The following is an 18,431-nucleotide window of genomic DNA, read 5'->3' as shown; positions in this document are numbered from 1 at the left end:
ATCTAATCTAAACCCTACACAAATTGAAATTCCTCTATAACCTACCTACTCAACAAGTGGGCATCCAGCCTCTAGTGGAAGACCTCTAAGGAGGGGAAACTTAACCACTTCTTCTCAAGAAACCCATTCTACTTTGGGACAGTTTTCATTGTTGGGGAGATATTGTTGACACCAAGCCTATATTGGCCTCTTTTTAGCTTCTATTCATTGCTCCTAGAGTTCTGCCTTCTGGGTCCAAACAAAACAAATGTAATCCCCTCTCCACATTCAAATACTGAAGACAGCTCTCATGCTCTCCACTCCTGCCTGGAGCCTTCTCTTTTCCGGGAAAAACAGACATAATTCCTTCAGACTGCAAACCAAAATTGAACACAATACTATACTCCAGATGAGGTCTAAGATCAGAGTACAGTGGAGAACTACTCTCTATATTCCTGAGAACTATGCCTCTCTTAATGAAACACAAGAATATATTGATTTTTCTGTGGCTGCTATGTTACATTGCTAAATAAGTCATGTTGAGCTAGAAGTACACTAAAATGCCATATTTTGTTCAGAAAAAATTTCCCTCTGTTTCCCTACCCCATACTTATGAAAATGATTTTATTTATAAGTGTAAGACATTATGCCTATGGAATCATCTTTTAGATTGTCAGTATCTCTTTGGATTGACTGTTGACTCCAGTGTGTTAATTATTCTTATCCACTTTGGGTCATCTGCCAATTTGATGGGCTTACTACTTCTATCTTCATCCAAGTCACTGATAAAAACATTAAACAGAATAGGATCAAGCACAGATTTCTGGAATATTCCACTGAATACATTTGACTATGTTGGCACTGAAACATTAAAAACAATCTTTTGATTCCAGTTATCCAACCAATTCTGAAACCATCTAATTGTACTATTGTCTGGTATAGATCTTATTATCATTTTAACAAGAATAGTATGAGATGCTTTATCAAAACTTCTAAAAATCAAAGTAAATTATATCAACAACATTCTTTAAATCTACTAGTTAATCCATTAATAAAATAGATGAAGTTAGTCTGGCATGACCTCTTCTTGAAGAAGCTATACTATTATAATCACTGCTACCAGATTTTTCTAGGAATTCAAATCAAGCTCACTGACCTACAGTTTACAGACTATTTTTCCTTTATTTAAAAAACCAAGAATTCACCCTTCTCCAATTTTGTCATAACTATCTCATTTTCCCACAATCTTTCAAATATCAGTGACAGCTCTTTTGTTGCCTGCTCATTAACCTTATAGGTCATATGCATGCCACAGAAAAGGGCCTGCCCTAAGCACACTCTATGATATAACTGCAGAGTCCCCACTTGGCTGAACCTCCTTTCAGAGAGACACCATAAAGGAGAAGATCCATAAACTAAGAAGGACCTGCCTTCCTCATGGTTTAATGTGACTCTGAGAGATCCTCCAGTATAGAACAAGTACACTTTGTAATTGACCACAAATTTTTGAGAATCCTGAAGTCCAAAGGACTTGCCTCTGATCTTTGTGAGGGTTTTTATCATGTGATTAGGAAAGCTGTAGCTGTCCCAAAGCATCCTGAGTGAAACAGAAAGGATAAGGATTTTAAATTCTTTCATTCAGAATGAGAGACAAATTCACTAGCTTGTTCAATAACACAAAACCAAGAGAAGGTTCCCATTCAACTGGAAATTCAAATCATCTCCATTCTCTGCCTTGTTTGTATAAAATTTGATTTAAGTACTAAAATAATAATGAAGAGAAATTTAACTGAAAAAATATCACTGATAGCTATTTAATAAACACATATTCCAGTTCTTTCAGTATCAAAGTAGTTCATTTAGATTAGGTAACTTGAATTAATCAAAAGCAACTATGCTTTCTTGGGTATGTTGGTTATTAATTCTGCTACTTATTTCTGTTCTATCATTTCCAGGGCAAAGGTCATTCTCCTTAGTACAGAAAATAGATACAAAGTAAAATTTGAGCAACCTGGCCTTCTCTCTGTTATTAGTTATCAGTGTTCCATCTAAGTGAGGCAGATCTCTATCTCTTTGTGATCCTCCCTTTTATATCAATTTAGTTTAAAAAAAAAACAAACAATAGCAAACCACAATTTGAAAAGATACATTGTCAAACATAAAATCCACCTTCTGAGAGAGAACTGGTAGATTCAATGCAGATTGAAGCATATCTTCTTTTTCTTGATTATTTATTTATTTAGAACATGGTTAATTTGGATATTTATTTTGCTTGGCTTCATATTTGTCATGTGTTTTATATTTCTTGCCTTTCCAATAGGTGGAAGGCATTGAAAATGGAACTGAAAATAAAACAAACTTAAAAAAGCACCCTTTTATCCCTAACTGCCCCCACCTCCAACAAAGCCTTGTTAGATCATTCTGAGCTTTACCACTCTTTGGTATTATTTTTATAGGACTCTGGCACTTTTTTGCATTTATCCTTTTTTATCTACAATCTTCTATATCTTTTTTTTAAAATCTAAATTGCTTGGTATATTCCCTGTGTATCCATTTTCTTTCTCATTGGAACTGCTTTCCTTTGTGTCTTCAGGATTTCATTACTGAGTACCTGGCATTCATTCTGGGCCAACTTCTTTCATAACAATTTAGCCTATGGGAACTCCAAAGGACTCACAGTGAAAATGACTATTTACTGCCATAGAAGGAACTGATAGAATCTGAATGCAGATTGAAGCATATTATTTTTCATGATTTTTTTCTTGTGTATATGATATACTGTCCTTTCACAGTATGATGAATATGTAAATTGTTATTGCATGACAGGAAATGTATAATCTATATTAGATTACTTGCCATCCCAAGGAGAGAAGAGGGACTAGTTGAGGAAGAGAGAGAGAATTTGGATTGCAAAAATGTCAGAAAACAAGTGTCAAAGATTGTTTCTACATATAATTGGGAAAAATACTATTTTTAAAAAGTAGTAAAAAAAACCCTATCAATTTAGACCATGTGATTATTCTACCCCTTTCTTCTAAACCCTTAGAAATCTGCTTACCCAAAGAGGAAAGTATCAGCTATAGGTCTAGGGTAGGCAATGTCTATATCACTAAGGAAAGGAGAGAGATTGGAAAATATAGGTCTACTTCTACTTGCTTTGTTCTTAGTAAGGTGGCACAGCATGACTATACTTAAGGATCTGGAAATTCAATAAAGTTTTATGGCTTTGTTCAAAATCACATTGTTGTATATGGAAGACAGCTCTACTTTTAAAATTCTAGTGATTTTCTATTAGCTCTAATATCAAATACAATATCCTTGGCTTGGCATTTAAAGCTCTTCTCAAGGTGGTTCCAATCTATCATTATAGGCTTATTATATTTCACAAGAATCTAGAGCTCGTGTGGAAGTAGAAACACAGAAGAAAAACAAGTGCTTGATCACATGGTTCAATGGGGATACAATTGGGGATGTAGACTCTAAACAATTACTCTATTGCAAATATTAATAATATGGAAATAGGTCTTGATCAATGATACATGTAAAATCCAGGGGAATTGCTCGCTGGCTATGGGAAGGGGGTGGGAGGAGGGGAGGGAAAGAACATGAATCATGGAACCATGGAAAAATATTCTAAATTAACTAATTAAATAAATAAACTTAATTTAAAAAAAGAATCTAGAGTTTGGACAAACTGGTCTTCTTGATATCCTATCTATCTTGATTTTTATATAGGTCATCCCCTAAGACTAGAGTACTCTTCTTCACTTCGCTCTCTTTGAATATCTAGTTTCCTTCAAAGCTCAGCTTGAGAACCATCTTCCATGTGAAGATTTTCCTTATCCCTTTAGTTGCCAGTTCCTTTCTCTCCTGTCCCAAAAATTTATGCTCTATTTATTTTGCATGCACATATCATCTTCCCTCATAAAATGTGTGAAGTCCTTGAGAACAGGGACTCTCATTTTTGTCTTTGTATCTTCAGCACTTAACACTGTTCCCAACACACAGTAAGAACTGAAAAATGATTGTTCACTGATTTAATATAGGCCTAATGAAAGACTTAAATGTGTGTTGTCTAAAGCCAAGTCTAGCTGAATATGTAGAGATGCATCACCAGAAGGCTGGATGTCAATAATAAGGTTGTAAGTTTATTTTGGTCATAACAACCTGAAAGGGATTAAAAAAGACATTGCATTTATGATAAAATATACCAATAAATAACAGTGTATAGGAATAAATCTTGCTTAGGCCTACAATAGAAGACTACCTGTCTCCCAAAGTCATTTGGGGGGGATAAAAGGGTAGAAAAGAACAATTAAAAATAAATCCAGAAAAGAAAATGATCTTTGTCTCCACTGAATAATGTTGAAATGACCAAATAAAATATTGTTAAAAAAATAAATCCAAAGTTTAGGGATGAATAAAGTATCCACTATGAGTTTCAGTAAAGTGATCTATTTTGCAAATGCAAAACCAAGGCAGAGAACAGGAAACTACTTGCCTAGGGACAAAAACAAATGATGTCACCTATAGTTGCTTTGACTTTCCATGGGCTTGAAGGTCAACTCCTAAGGCCGAGATAATACATTTTTCCAAGATTTTGCTTTAGAGAAACCACCTGGAATAAATCAGGTCCTAAAAGATACTAATGGCTTGATTTCTATTCAGAACATTGGTCTTTATGTAGGGCAACTCTGGAATTTTGAAAACAGTGAGAATTCAAATATCATGTGAACTAATAGGAAACCTAGCAGTCCTTGGAGCCTGTGAGCTCTTCCACATTGCTCTGCTCTCCCTGGGCCGCCTACATCCCAGCTAACCTTTTTATGCTCATCAACTCTTTTATTTTCCTGCTGCTATTTGTTCTCTTCAAATACCCACACACCAAAGAAGGAATATAAGTGCCAGCCTGGTGCAAATCAAGTGTTATCTGACAACCCAATTGAAAAAGAAATGCTAAAGAGCCAACAAATTGGGGACTTGGATTAATCTCCCAGCTTTTATAAACTCAGCAAAGGGAAAAGGAATTCACAGAGTAGACCCACTTTGAAAAACATATTATTTTAAGCTGTTAATAAGTGTTCTTTAAAATAAAAAAAAATTAAGAGTTCAGAGTTCAGAATCCTGATCACAACTGGAATGCTATGCTGTATGAAAAGAACGCTGGATTTGGAAGCTGAGGACCTCGGTTTGGTTCCTGACTCTGTGACCCTCTCTGTAAAGTGAGTCAAACAAGTCACTCTACTTCTCTAGGCCTCAGTTTCCTCATATATAAAATAAGGAGTTTGGATGAGATGATCTCTGAGATCCACTCAAGATCTAAATCTATGAGTCTAGGAGGTAATCTCTGCATTCATTTCCAAATGTAAATCCATGAGCCTGTGAATTTGAAACTAACTGGCTGAGAAGTCAGACAGACTCAAGGCTGGCATACCTGTCCAAAGCACCAACTCCAAGATGGGATCTGATGTTGTCACTGGTCAATAGCAAGGCTGGGCCTGAAATACAGTAATATCCATTAATATTTTCTGAATGCCCATAACAAAAGCAAAGGAAGAGACCTATACCCATCTTATTTTATGAATTCTCTCTTCCTATTACCTTACCCATGGAGAAGGCAAGAAAAACAAAAAACATATATATATATATATATATATATATTCAAGCAAAACAATTCCTTCATTAGTCATGAAAAGAAAGAAAAAAAGAAAGGAAAGAAAGAAAGAGAGAAAGAAAGAGAAGGAAAAAGGGAGGGAAGGAGGAAGGAAGGAAAAAAGAAAGAAAGAAATTGCTTTCTAGAATGTTTTTTGGATTTATACATATATACAAATTCCAGAAAGCAATTTGGAACTATGCCCAAAGGGTTCTAAAACCGTGAATACCACATTTGATATAGCAATACCACTATTAGGTCTGTATTCTAAGAGATTTTTTTTGAAGGGACCAATTTATACAAAAATATTCATAGTAGCTCTTTTTGTAGTGGCAAATAATTGGAAACTAAAGGGATATTCATCATTGGGGGAATGGCTGAACAAACTGTGGCATATGATTGTAATGGAATACTACTGTGCTATAAGTAATTATAAGCAGGATGATTTCAGAAAAAGCTGGAAAGACCTGATGCAGATGAACTAATGCAGACCCAGGAGAACATTGTACATGGTAACACTGTATGATAACCAACTGTGAAAGATTTAGCTATTTATTCTAAGCAATACAATGATCCAAGACAATTCTGAAGGGCTTCTGATGAAAAATGCTATCTCCACAGAAAGAATTAATGAAGTCTGAATGAAGATCAATGCATACCACTTTTCATTTTATTTATTTGTGTTTGTTTTTATTTGGAAGTTTTGGTTTTATATATTTTCTCATAATATGACCAATATGGAAATCTGTTTTGCACGACCATACATGTCTAACCTAGTTTAAATTGTATACCATCTCATAGAGGAGGGAGAAAAGGAGGGGAGAGAGAGAATTTGGATCTCATAATTTTGGAAAACATGTTAAAAGTTATTGGGGGAAACTAGGTGGCTAAGAGGATTGAGAGCCAGATCTAGAGATGAAAAGTCCTGGGTTTAAATCTAGCCTCAGATGCTTCCGAGCTATGACCCTGGGTAAGGCACTTAATCCCCATCACCTAGCCCTTACCACTTTTCAGTCTTGGAACCAATACACAGTATTGATTCTAGGATTGAAGGTAAGGCTTTGTTTGTTTTTTTAATTGTTATCACATGTAATTGGGACAAAAATTAAAAATATATTTTTTAAAAAGAGACACTATGCAAAATTGGGACACTAATGCATTGTTGGTGGAATTGTGAATTGATCCAACCATTCTGGAAGGCAATTTGGAATTATGCCCAAAGGGCTTTAAAAGAATGCATGCCTTTTGATCCAGCAATACCACTGCTAGGTTTGTATCCCAAATAGATAAAAAAAATGGAAAAGGTTCTGTTTGTACAAAAGCATTTATAGCTGTGCTTTTTGTAGTGGAAAAACATTGGAAAATATGGAGATGTTCCTCAATTGGAGAATGGCTGAACAAATTGTGGCATATGGTGGTGACAGAATACTATTGTGCTATAAGGAATGATAAGCTGCTAGATTTCTATAAAAACTGGAATGACCTCCATGAATTGATGTGGAGTGAAATAAATAGAACCGGAACATTATACACAGTAACTAAAACATTGTGGGTCAATCAAATGTAATTGACTTTGCTACAAAGAGCAATGCAGTGATCTAGGACGATTTTGAGGGACTTTTAAGAAAGAATGCTATCCACATCTAGAGAAAGAATTGTGGGAATAGAAATCCAGAATAAAACATATTATTTATCACTTGTTTAAATGAGCATATGATTTGGGGTTTTGGCTTTAAAAGATTACTTTATTACAAAAATGAATTATATATACTTATATGTGTATATATATTTCATTTTTGTAATAAAATAATAATAAATAAAAAATAATAAAAATGTTATTTTGTAATTTTATATATATATATATATATATATAGAGAGAGAGAGAGAGAGAGAGAGAGAGAGAGAGATTATTGAGTGAAATTGCTTGTCAACTACAGGAGGGGGAGCGAAGAGGGGAGGGAGACAACAAGAATCATATAACCATGGGAAAAAATTTAAAAGGCCACTATTATTATTATTATTATTATTATTATTATTATTAAACCCTTACCTTCTGTCTTGGAGTCAATACTGTGTATTGGCTCCAAGGCAGAAGAGTGGTAAGGGCTAGGCAATGGGGGTCAAGTGACTTGCCCAGGGTCACACAGCTGGGAAGTGTCTGAGGCCAGATTTGAACCTAGGACCTCCTATCTCTAGGGCTAGCTCTCAATCCACTGAGCTACCCAGCTGCCCCCTATTATTTTTTTAATATGGCTCCTTCTCCTCTTTGTTGATTAGAATATGGAGCCATGAACTCTAAAACTTCCATTTAGGAAGTAGGTCAACTCAGACATCTCATTTTTTACCAAGTTAAACTAATTTGAAACATCTCTGAATTCTCAATTCAATTCAATAAACAATAAATAATAATAAATAATTCAATAAATGCTAAGCTTCTCCCTCATGTCCTTATACCAGGTAGCCATTCAAACCCAATTCTAATCTCATCTCCCTAGTTCTCTCCAGATTCTTAGCCTTTTCTGTGTCTTCTCCCATTAGACCCCTTGAGGGCTGAGACAGTCTGTCTTTTTGTATTAGTCTCCCCAGCATTTAGCCTAATGCCTGGCACATAATAAACACTTAATAAATATTTATTGACTATTAACAATTGGAAAGATATAAGGTAGAAAAAAATAAAATCAATTTCTTTCCCCTTTGATAGTGACCAGAATTAATGGTTAGTTTCCAACTGTGGGAGGATTGGCTTCCCTTTCCAACTTAGGGCAGTATTCCTGGAGGAAGTGAACTATGCAGTAGCTTTAGGGGACAGAAAAGTAGAAAGAAGGAGAAGGAAAACAGAAGACTGTTACTAGCACTGACAATTCAAGAGATTAGGTGCAGAATCAAGAGAGGAGAAACAAACCAAGATGACATTTGGGAAAAAACCAAAAACTACTGTATGATCTCATACACCCAGATCAGTAGAATGAGCATGACATTTACAAAAATCTAGATAGATAGAAAATGTGTATCCAGACCCTTCACCTGCACAGGTAAAATAAAGAGGCATGGTATTTACGTTATGTCAATATATCTGCACATATTCTACTTTGCAAAACTCCACACAAATTATACAAATAATCAGAAAATCAGAAAGGTAAATAAATAAGACTGTATTATATGTGTAAATTTTATCAGAATCAGGAGTACGGAACCCATCAGGGGCCCTTTTTATCCTATATAGTCACGATTTTCCTTGTTAGACCAAGAACTGAGTCTATTCATATCAGCCCTTAAAATCATGTTATATTTGTAAATTTCATGCACTAGGCATCTGCCAAGGCTAATTTAACACCTATATAAATTTGCCAGCAAAATCCAGGAGATGGGAGAAAGCCATTAAATTAAAATCATTTGCTTTTTTTCTACTCTCAAGAATCACAGCATGACACAGAGACTGTAGAGTGGAGAGAGACCACACACTCATTGTAACGTGAGTAGTAATTAAGGTAAATAAAGGTCACTAGAAACCACATTTTGGCCAAATGGGAAAAAGCATGAGGTGGTATAATAGAGTAGGAAGAAACTTCCAGATTGAGGGCAAGTTTCCTTGTTTCCTTGCCCTCTACTCAGTGACCTCTTTTTATAATTTCAAAAAACACCAGAAGAAACTCCCTGGCAAAACAATCATACTGTCTCCCACATTGGCAACCCCATTCTCCCGGCCCCCCAACTTGTAATAACTCATCTCCGGTAGAAGAATAAAAGTAAGCCTATTAATAAAAGAATATGCTATTTAAAATGATGTGTTATGCATGTAAATTTAGAGCATCAGATCTTGGAATATTTTCACTAAGGGAAGTGGTAGAAGCTCCATCACTTGGGACATTTAAATCTAAACCTGACAAAACAGAAGATATTGTACTGTTGGCAACTTCCTAAAACAGCTCCAGGGAAGAGATCTATATAGCTCCACCAATAACCATGATGATAATGAGATTTTTCAAGCAGGCAGGGACCTGTCTTCTAGATCCTTAAAATATACCTAGAAGAAGGCACATGACTAGAATTTTTCTTTTATTTACAAGGAAACTAAGGCTCAGAAAGGGGACATGAAACACATAAACACAAACTTCTCAATCTTTTGACTTAATTTGAGGCTACTGACCTCTCTCTCTCTCTCTCTCTCTCTCTCTCTCTCTCTCTCTCTCCCCCCTCCCTCTTTCTCTCTCTCTGCCTCTTTTTCTGATTCTTCATCTATAACATGCCCCCTAACTTTAGGTACTCAAGGTTTTGTCCTGGACCCTCTTATCCCTCTAGACTTTCTCATTTGGTAACTTCATCAGTTCCCATTTATTTAACTACTGTCTCTATGTAAATCACCCCCACATCTACATATCCAGTCTCAGTCTCTCATGAGCTTCAGTTCTAGAGCACTAATTGCCTGTTGGATTAGAAGCCACAGTGACATCTTAAATTCATCATGTCTAAAACTGAACTCATTATCTTTTCTCCTAAAACCCTCAGTTCTTCCAAACTCCTTTATTTCTGTCAAAAGTACTAGGATCCTCCCAGTGTACTGGGTTTGCCAACCCAAGTATCATCTTGGACTCCTTACTCTCCCTCATCCCAAATATCCAATCAGTAGCCAAACTTTGCCATTTCTATATTTGGGCTATCTCTTTCACCAGATCCCTTCTCTCTATTCACACAGCTACCACCTTAGATAAGGCCTAGATTACTACAATCAGTCTTACTACTTTGTCTCTCCCCACATGATACATTGCTGTTTAGGGGAGAGTTAAATTGAATCTTCACACTGTCAAAGTAATTTTCCTTAAGTGCAAATATAACCTTGTAACTTCCCTACTCAACCAGCTCCAGTGGACTCCAGTCAAATAGAAATTCAGCCCTGTATTTATCTTTAAGTTCTTTATAACCTAATCTCAATCAGAGACCCTGTAAACTAAGTGGAACAGTAGATAGAATGCTAGTCAGAGAGACCTAAAAAACCAGCCTGAGCCACTTACTAGCTCTGTGACCCTGGGCATATCATTTAACCTTGGTGTGCCTCAGAACCACCATCTATATAATGGGGAAAATAATAGCACTTACCTCCTAAGATTGTTGTGAGGATAAGAAGAGATAACATTTGCAAAGTGCTTGGTGAACCTTAAAGCACTATATAAATACTAGGTATTATTATTATCATCTTTCTAACCTCATTGGACATTAGAGGGAGAAGGGAATAGGGGAATAATATAGCACCTATTATGTGCTGGGCACTGTGCAAAGCAATTTACAAGTATTATTTCATTTGATCTTCATAACAATACTGGAGATAAGTGATATTATTATTCCCAGTTTATAGTTGAAGACATTGAGACAGATAGATCATGACTTACCCAGAGCCCAGAGTCACACAGTTAACAAATGCCTTTTTTATTTTAATTTTGTTTCAAGCTCTCTCCCTTCCTCCACCCCCCTTCCTCATATGCTGAAAAGGCAAGAAATATAATATCCCTTATATATTATATGAAGTTATCCAAAAATATATTTTCATGTTGGCCAAATTGTGGGGGGAAAAAAGGCAAGAAAAGTATAGTAAAAAAATGCTTTGACCTGCACTCAGAGTTCATAAGTTCTCTTCTTGGAGGTAGATAGCATTTTTCATCATGAGACTTTTGGAACTTTCATAGATCCCTGTATTGTTTAGAGTAGCTAAGTCTTTCATAGTCAATCATCCTTACAATACTATATTGTTACTGTGTATAATATCCTCCTAATTTTGCACCACTTTGCATCTATCTATTCACATGCCTTCCCAGATTTTTCTGAAACTATCCTATTCATCATTTTTTTCCCCTTAAAGCCTTACCTTCTGCCTTGGAATCTCAAGGCAGAAGGATTAGTAAGGGTTAGGTAACTGGGGTTTAGTGATTTGCCCAGGGTCACATGGCTAGGGAGTGCCTGAGGCCAGATTTGAATCTAGGACCTACCATCCAAACCTGGTTCTTTATTCACTGAACCACTTAGCTCCACCCATTTCATCATTTCTTAAAGTACAATAATATTCCATACACAAACACATTCCATACAAAAATATTTATTACTAATTTTATATGTATGCTATTTAAATTTTTATATGTTCTTGTCTCTCCTACTCAAATATAAAGTTATTATGAGTAAGGATTATTTCATTCTTTAAGACTGTGTCCAGTAGACTCTAAATGATCACTTTAGTGTAATTATTATTAATAATATGGAAATGGGTCTTGTTCAATGACACATGTAAAACCCAGTGGAATTGCACTTTGGCTACGGAAGGAGAGGGGTTGGGGGGGAGGAGAGGTAAAGAATATGAATCTTGTAACCATAGAATAATATTCTAAATTAAGTAATTAAATATTAAAAAAGAAACTTCCCATTGCAAAACAAAACAAAACAAAAACAAGACTATATCCCATCATCTGTGAATCTTAAAACTACTCAGACTGTACCTTAGAAGATTTGGTCTAGCTATTCCTTATTGTAACAATGGAGATACTTAAGAATCAGGAATGTATTGCAAACTTTAAAAATTACTCCACCCTACTCAGACAGTGCCTTAGGGGAAGATAAAGTTGAAAACTCCTGATTGAACCACTTAGCTCAGCAGTTCTCAACCTCTCAAATTGTAGCAATGAGAATTCATAATGCATATCAAGTATTTACATTCCAAATCATAACTGTAGCAAAATTACAGTTTTGAAGTAGCCACCAAAATAATTTTTTGGTTTGGGGTCACTGCAACATGAGGCACTGTATTGTGGGGTCACGGCATTAGAAAGGTTGAGAACCACTGACCTAGCTTAAGGTTTTGGCTTTACTATAAGGTGTGAGTTGGGGACTTTCATTATTCAATCAGGAGTTTTCAACTTTATCTTCCCCTAAGGCACTGTCTGAGGGTGGAGTAATTTTAAAAGTTCCCAATACATTCCTGATTCTATTGTTACAATAGGGAATAGCTAGACCAAATCTGCTAAGGTATAGTCTGAGTAGTTTTAAGATTCACACATCTAGCACAGTACCTAGCACCTAGCAGGCACTTAATAAATGCTTGTTGGTTGACTGACTGACCGAATATTATAGCTGTGTAATGACTGAAATTTTTGAGAGATAGTATTTCTTAATTTTATGTTAATTTATTAATCAACTGCTGAAGACAATCTGAACTAGTCAGTTGACTCCCTCCACAATCTGAATGGACATCAAAGAGAGTAAATAGGCAAAAGAGAGGGCAAACTCTCCTCACACAACTAATATATACCCCTTATGACCTCACCCAAGCAATCCCTTCCCTAAACATCACAAGATATCTCTGATTGGTAAATAGCCACTGAGGAGGTTGATTTAGAGACCACTCACCCCAACTCCTCCCTCATTACTGCATCACAGGAAGAGATGAAGCTTTGTTCATTCAAGGAGGGACACCAACACACCCTTTCCTGTGTAATTAAAAATCTGTTACCCTAAAAAAGAACTACATTTCCTGGGAGCCCACTGACTTCTTGTCATTATGTAATTCCTGTAGAAAGAGAATAAAGTCAGTGGGCGATGCAGTGAACATGGTGGTGGTAGTAAGCTAAGCATGGGGATTTTGAAATGGCTAATCAACCATGGGCACATGGTCTTTATTATGTAACCTCTTTATTCCTTGATTTCTAATGATCATTTAATAAATCTCCTAAAATATATTTTTATTATTTGAGATTTAATTTTAAATTTTACAGTCGGCAACCAGAAAGGATGAGAAAAACTCTCAAAAAAAATTTAAGATAGCCTAGATAAATTTTTAAGTCACATTTCTCTTGCCACGGCTTTTTGCCCACCCCAACCCACCCACCCACCTCTGCGAACTCTGAGAGGACTCCAAACTCTCTACCTGAGCTGTTGCCCTGCTTCTGCTGGTTTGTTTGTTGGTTTTTTTCTTTCCTTATTTTTTGCCTGGTCACCCTCGCTACAGCCCTGGCTGTTTTCAGTTTGAGGACTATTGCCCATCTGCTTGAGCCTGTGTTCATGTTCCTCATTCCTTGATGCTGCCTTTGGTTGCTGCTGCCTATCGGGTTTGCTTCTAGTCCTGCTTCTGCTCTGGCTTTGGCCCCAGCCCCAACTTCATTCCTGCTGATTGCTGCCCCAGAGAAGCTAGGAGTTTTTGGAGCCCCTTTCCAGGCAGATGGTAGAAAAAAATGGGGGTGTCTTTTTCCTTAGGCAACGATTAGCCTTCTAACTCCCTCTGGGGAAACTAGTGTCTTACTTCAGGGGGGACAGGGAGAAGTTTTAACTCTTCCAAACAGGAAGTTGATTACAAGCATGGTGTACTCTATGAAAGAATAGGACCTTGCCTATTTCAAACAGTTTCTACTATTCATGAGTACTGCTGATCCTTTTACTTATCTTACCTGAGATTCAAGGGAGAAATTCATCTCCCTGCAACTCTTTGCCATTTGAGCCTGCCCAGTTTCAGATTTCTAAAACCCATGTTCTCCCTCGCTATCGGAGATCCAAGAGCACTGACAATAGAAATCTGAACGGACAGAAGAAGGAACTTAAAGAGACTGGGGGTGAGATTTTGGAGCCTTTTCGGACTCCAATGCTTTATAAAAGCCTCTGTATTTTATTGTATTTTGTTGATTGTTTTGTTTAAGACTAATTTTGTTGTTTTGAGTTCATGTATTAATGGATTCAATACTATTCTGTTACACTGAATCATTTTAATCTACTGTGTTTTAACTACTGATATATTCTGTTACCTTTCCCCAAAACTATACTAAACAAACATTATTGAATAAACCCATATAAAAACAGCTTTTTCTTCCATTTTGGCTTTGTAAATTGTCACATAGAGGATGGATGGACTTCATTAAAACTGGTTACAATTGTATAACACTCTCTGGAAAATTTAATGAGCTAAATATCTTAAATTGATTATAAAGGATCTTTAGACATGATTTTTAGATTTTTTTTCAACAACTCTGACTGATCATTTTGCCTGTCTCTGAGTTATTTATAATAAGAGGTAAGGTCCATTTTAGTAGCTGAAGAGAAGTACAATTATAATCCCCACCTCCCGCATTTGTAAAAATGTGAATGAATGGGACATTACAGTCTCATACCAAAGGAGCTGAGAAGTTGATCCCAGGGCATGGTACCCCTGGATGGCTCCCAAAAGACAGCATCTCTCATTTGTAACTCCTCAGCTCACAACCCTTTCACCAGAATGATCTCTAGATTCTTGGTGACATTTTTTTAGGCCCAACATCAACAGTACAGAGATTTATTTTTTTCTAGACTCCTCTGCCACATTTTTGTAATGATGGCAGTAATAGATTTTTAAAAATATCTCAGCCAAGGCCGAAACATTGCTACACCTGAAAAACTTGTGACAAGTATGCATTAGCTTCTAAGGTGTTTTTCTTTAAATGCCATACAGCAGACTCATGTACAATATGATAGTGGGTTTGTTTGTTCTTGTCATTAAATGGGCTATTATAATTTGGGGATATTGATATGTTTAAAATGTGCATTACATGCTGTACTATTATTCTTTATAAAAAACTGTTACTTTGTGAAAATCATTTGCTTTGCACTCACAGTGGATCATGGCCAGGTTTGAAAAAGGAAATGGATCTCATTTTTGGTGAGAAACCTTTGTATTCTACCTTTCCTTAGCTGACAAAATGTGTCAATGATTATAAGCTATATATTTTTGGGCTTTAAAACTCTATTATTGTTTTTGCTTGCATGTGCAATATACTATTTCAGTTTTATTTTTTTCTCTCCTTTTTGTATTTGAAGCACATGTCACCAATATTAAGATTTCTTTAATTTTTTATTTTGCACTAATATAAGTTTAAAATACATTTGCCCTAATGTCAAAACATACCCAAAAAGCTTTAGACTATAAAAATGATGCCATTGATTGTTTAAAAAAATTATGGAACTTTGCTTAATGATTCTTTCTGATTCCAGGAGAAGGGAATGCAAAAAGAGCCATAGCATAGTGCCAAAGAGGCAGAAAGCTACTTGCAAAGTGCCAAACGAGCACAAGGTCAAAAAGGACCAAACCAATCCAGGTAGCATTGATGAACTTCTAAGCCAATACAAAAGGACTTGTACCTAGTATGAGACTCAAGGTTGCAGCCCTTGACACATGTTAAGATATATCCTTATATCCACACTCTTTGTGAAATACTCACAGACAAATACCAAAGTTTGGCTATCTTCCTGGCTCCCCCTATCCCTGAGAGTGAAGGTAAAATCAGACCAGAGAACGACACTTCCCTATCACACAAAAATCTAGTCCCTATTCTTTCTTTCATAATGTGGCAACTTTCTGTAGTCCTGGCTACTAATTGGATAAGTGTATAATTACATATATCACTTTAATTGGGCCCTGATTCAAGGACCTATTATAGGTTTATTTTCCTTTACTTAAAATTTTTACACATAAGCCTTTGATAGTCTATATTTCATCCAGAAATTATCTTTTTTTCTTTTATTTGGATTTTATTTTGATGCTTTTTATTTCTCTTGCCAATTGATTCACATATCTCATAACTCAGCCATGCACCAGAAGATCCAGAGTGAACTTTGGGATGTGGTGATTTTAACTCTATGGGGTTGAATGCAGTTGTTTTGTATGTATACTCTTATGCCAAAGGAGACTGCCCCCTAACTGGCTTTTTGTCAATGTGCCTAAAAATCATTGGGTTTTTTCTTTTCCCTTTTATCCCGAAACTATTGTAATTTCAAAGTTGGTTATGTTTACAAGATCCATTGGAGAGATTAGTCTTCCTCAGATCTCAGGGGTGAATGTGTAATTGAAAATCTGTTACCCTAAAAAAGAATTATATTTCCTGGCAGCCCACTATACTTCCTGTAGACTGAGGATAAAGTCAGTGGGTGTTGAGGGTCTCTCTCTTTTTGGCTGATGCAGAGAACATGGTGGTGGCAGTAAGCTAAGCTTGGGGATTTTGAAATGACTAATCAGCCATGGGCATGTGGTCTTTATTTTGCATACTCTTTATTCCTTGATTTCTAATGGTCATTTAATAAATCTCCTAAAATATATTTTTATTATTGAGATTTAATTTTAAATTTTACATTCCTACTGAGCTGGTGGCTGGGTCACTGTAGTCCAACATGGAGACTAGAGCTCCTTGACTTTTCTTACCTAAGAGACTTCTAGTTTACAGATAAATAAGGAGCAGGTCTCCACCCTGCCTCTAAAAAAAGCCAGCCCTATGAGATGCCTTGAGGCCTGGGAATAAATTAATTTAGCTTGGGAGTTGGCTGATCTTCAAAACCTGAGGTTTAAGAATGATTTCATATAAAATTATTACAATTCAATATTAATTTTCCATAGCTACTAAAGGCAAATGAGCAATGGTTCTCTGACTTCCAGTTTGTATGGGACTTCTGTTTGGCAGCTTATAGACATCTGCACTTACAAAAAGATAACAGTGGCTTCTCAGGAACCAGCCCAGGCAGCTCTACAGCAGACATTCCACAAGGGCCTGGTACTTCCTGAGTTGGGAATGTGTTGTCTTTGGGTGTACCCTCTGGTCATAAGCATGCCTGGGTCAAGTTTTTTGCATCATCTAGAGCTGTTCTCAGTTGTACAAATCTATTAAATGCTCATTACTCCAGAGACCAATTACAGTTTAGTTCTTAGAAAAGTGTTAAAAGATGATCAGAGTTTCTATTCTCTTCTTTCTCTGATCTATCCTTCATACTCCTGTCCAACATGATCTTACTTAAGCAAAGATCTGGTCATGTCACTATTTTGCTCAAAAATCTTTTGAGGCCCAATAAAGTTCAAACTCATTTTTTTGGCAATCAAGGCCCAATCTAATCTGTCCACCCAACCTTTACACCTGTATTTCATATACTTTGATATAGCCAAAGTAGACTCTGTTCCCCCTGTATTCTCTCATTTCCATGACTTGATTCACCTTGTTCTCTATGGTTATATTTTCCATCCTTCTCCTCACTTGTTTTGCAGTATTTCTACCTATCCTTTAAAGCCCAACTCTACTACCACCTTCTCCAAGCTTCCTCTGCATCTTATAGTGATGGTCACCCTGCATCAGGGCTCACAAAAAAACTTTTCATCTCTCTAATGGACCTATTGTGCAATATTGTGTATTACCATTATCTGCCTTTATGTCTTCTTGTCCTCTTACTAGTAATAATAATATTTATACAGCACTTAACATATGCCACACACTATGCTAAGTGCTTTTACTAAAGCACTTTGTTGTTCATCATTTGTTTCGAAGATGGCCAGTGACATCATGGGGTGATGTCTTGACTTTTGAGTAAATTGGTTTTAGGTGAGGCAGAGCTTCACAAAGTAATCAACTTCACTCTGTGAAAGGGAATTCTTTGTTCTCTTTTCTGAGTTTACACTTGTAAAAGGGAATTCTTTATTCCCTTTGTCTATTTGGAGTTAATACTTGGTTAAACAATAACTTAAGTATCCTTACTTAGTATCTCACTAGATTGAGAAGACAGGATTAACTGTCCTTTGTCCACTTTTGGATTGAACCAACAAAAGATTTAACTAGATGGAATTCACAAGTCACTTACTACAATGGGTGACAACTGGAGAAACTTGTGAATCCTTACATAAGAGTTTATGCCTTCAGAGAATGAGAGGTATGGATTCTAAGCTAGTGAATCCTTTCATCAGAGTTGATACCTTCAGAGGCCTTTGATAAGGGTTCACTACTCCAGAAGGTTTGAACTGGTTCCCACAAACACTGCCTCCTGGGCA

At 36.2% G+C, this 18,431-nt stretch overlaps 1 protein-coding gene across 13 annotated transcripts in view; it reads right to left on the bottom strand.

The window, feature by feature from the left end:
- PNPLA7 (patatin like phospholipase domain containing 7) overlaps positions 1 to 18,431 on the bottom strand; it is a 326,954-nt gene that overhangs the window by 62,713 nt on the left and 245,810 nt on the right. For all 13 annotated transcript variants that reach the window (XR_008917511.1, XR_008917518.1, XM_056823116.1 and 10 more), the window contains one exon: positions 5,414 to 5,477. Coding sequence is in view for 10 of the 13 variants with exons in the window: in XM_056823116.1 (XP_056679094.1) it covers positions 5,414 to 5,477 (64 nt within the window). In the remaining 3 variants the exon portion in view is untranslated. Of the gene's footprint in view, positions 1 to 5,413; positions 5,478 to 18,431 lie in introns of those variants that run through there.

Source organism: Monodelphis domestica, chromosome 1 (genome assembly GCF_027887165.1).
Source record: "Monodelphis domestica isolate mMonDom1 chromosome 1, mMonDom1.pri, whole genome shotgun sequence".
Classification (NCBI taxonomy): domain Eukaryota; kingdom Metazoa; phylum Chordata; class Mammalia; order Didelphimorphia; family Didelphidae; genus Monodelphis; species Monodelphis domestica.
The sequence above is the reverse complement of the archived record's forward strand: the minus strand, read 5'-3'. Positions and strand labels throughout refer to the sequence as shown.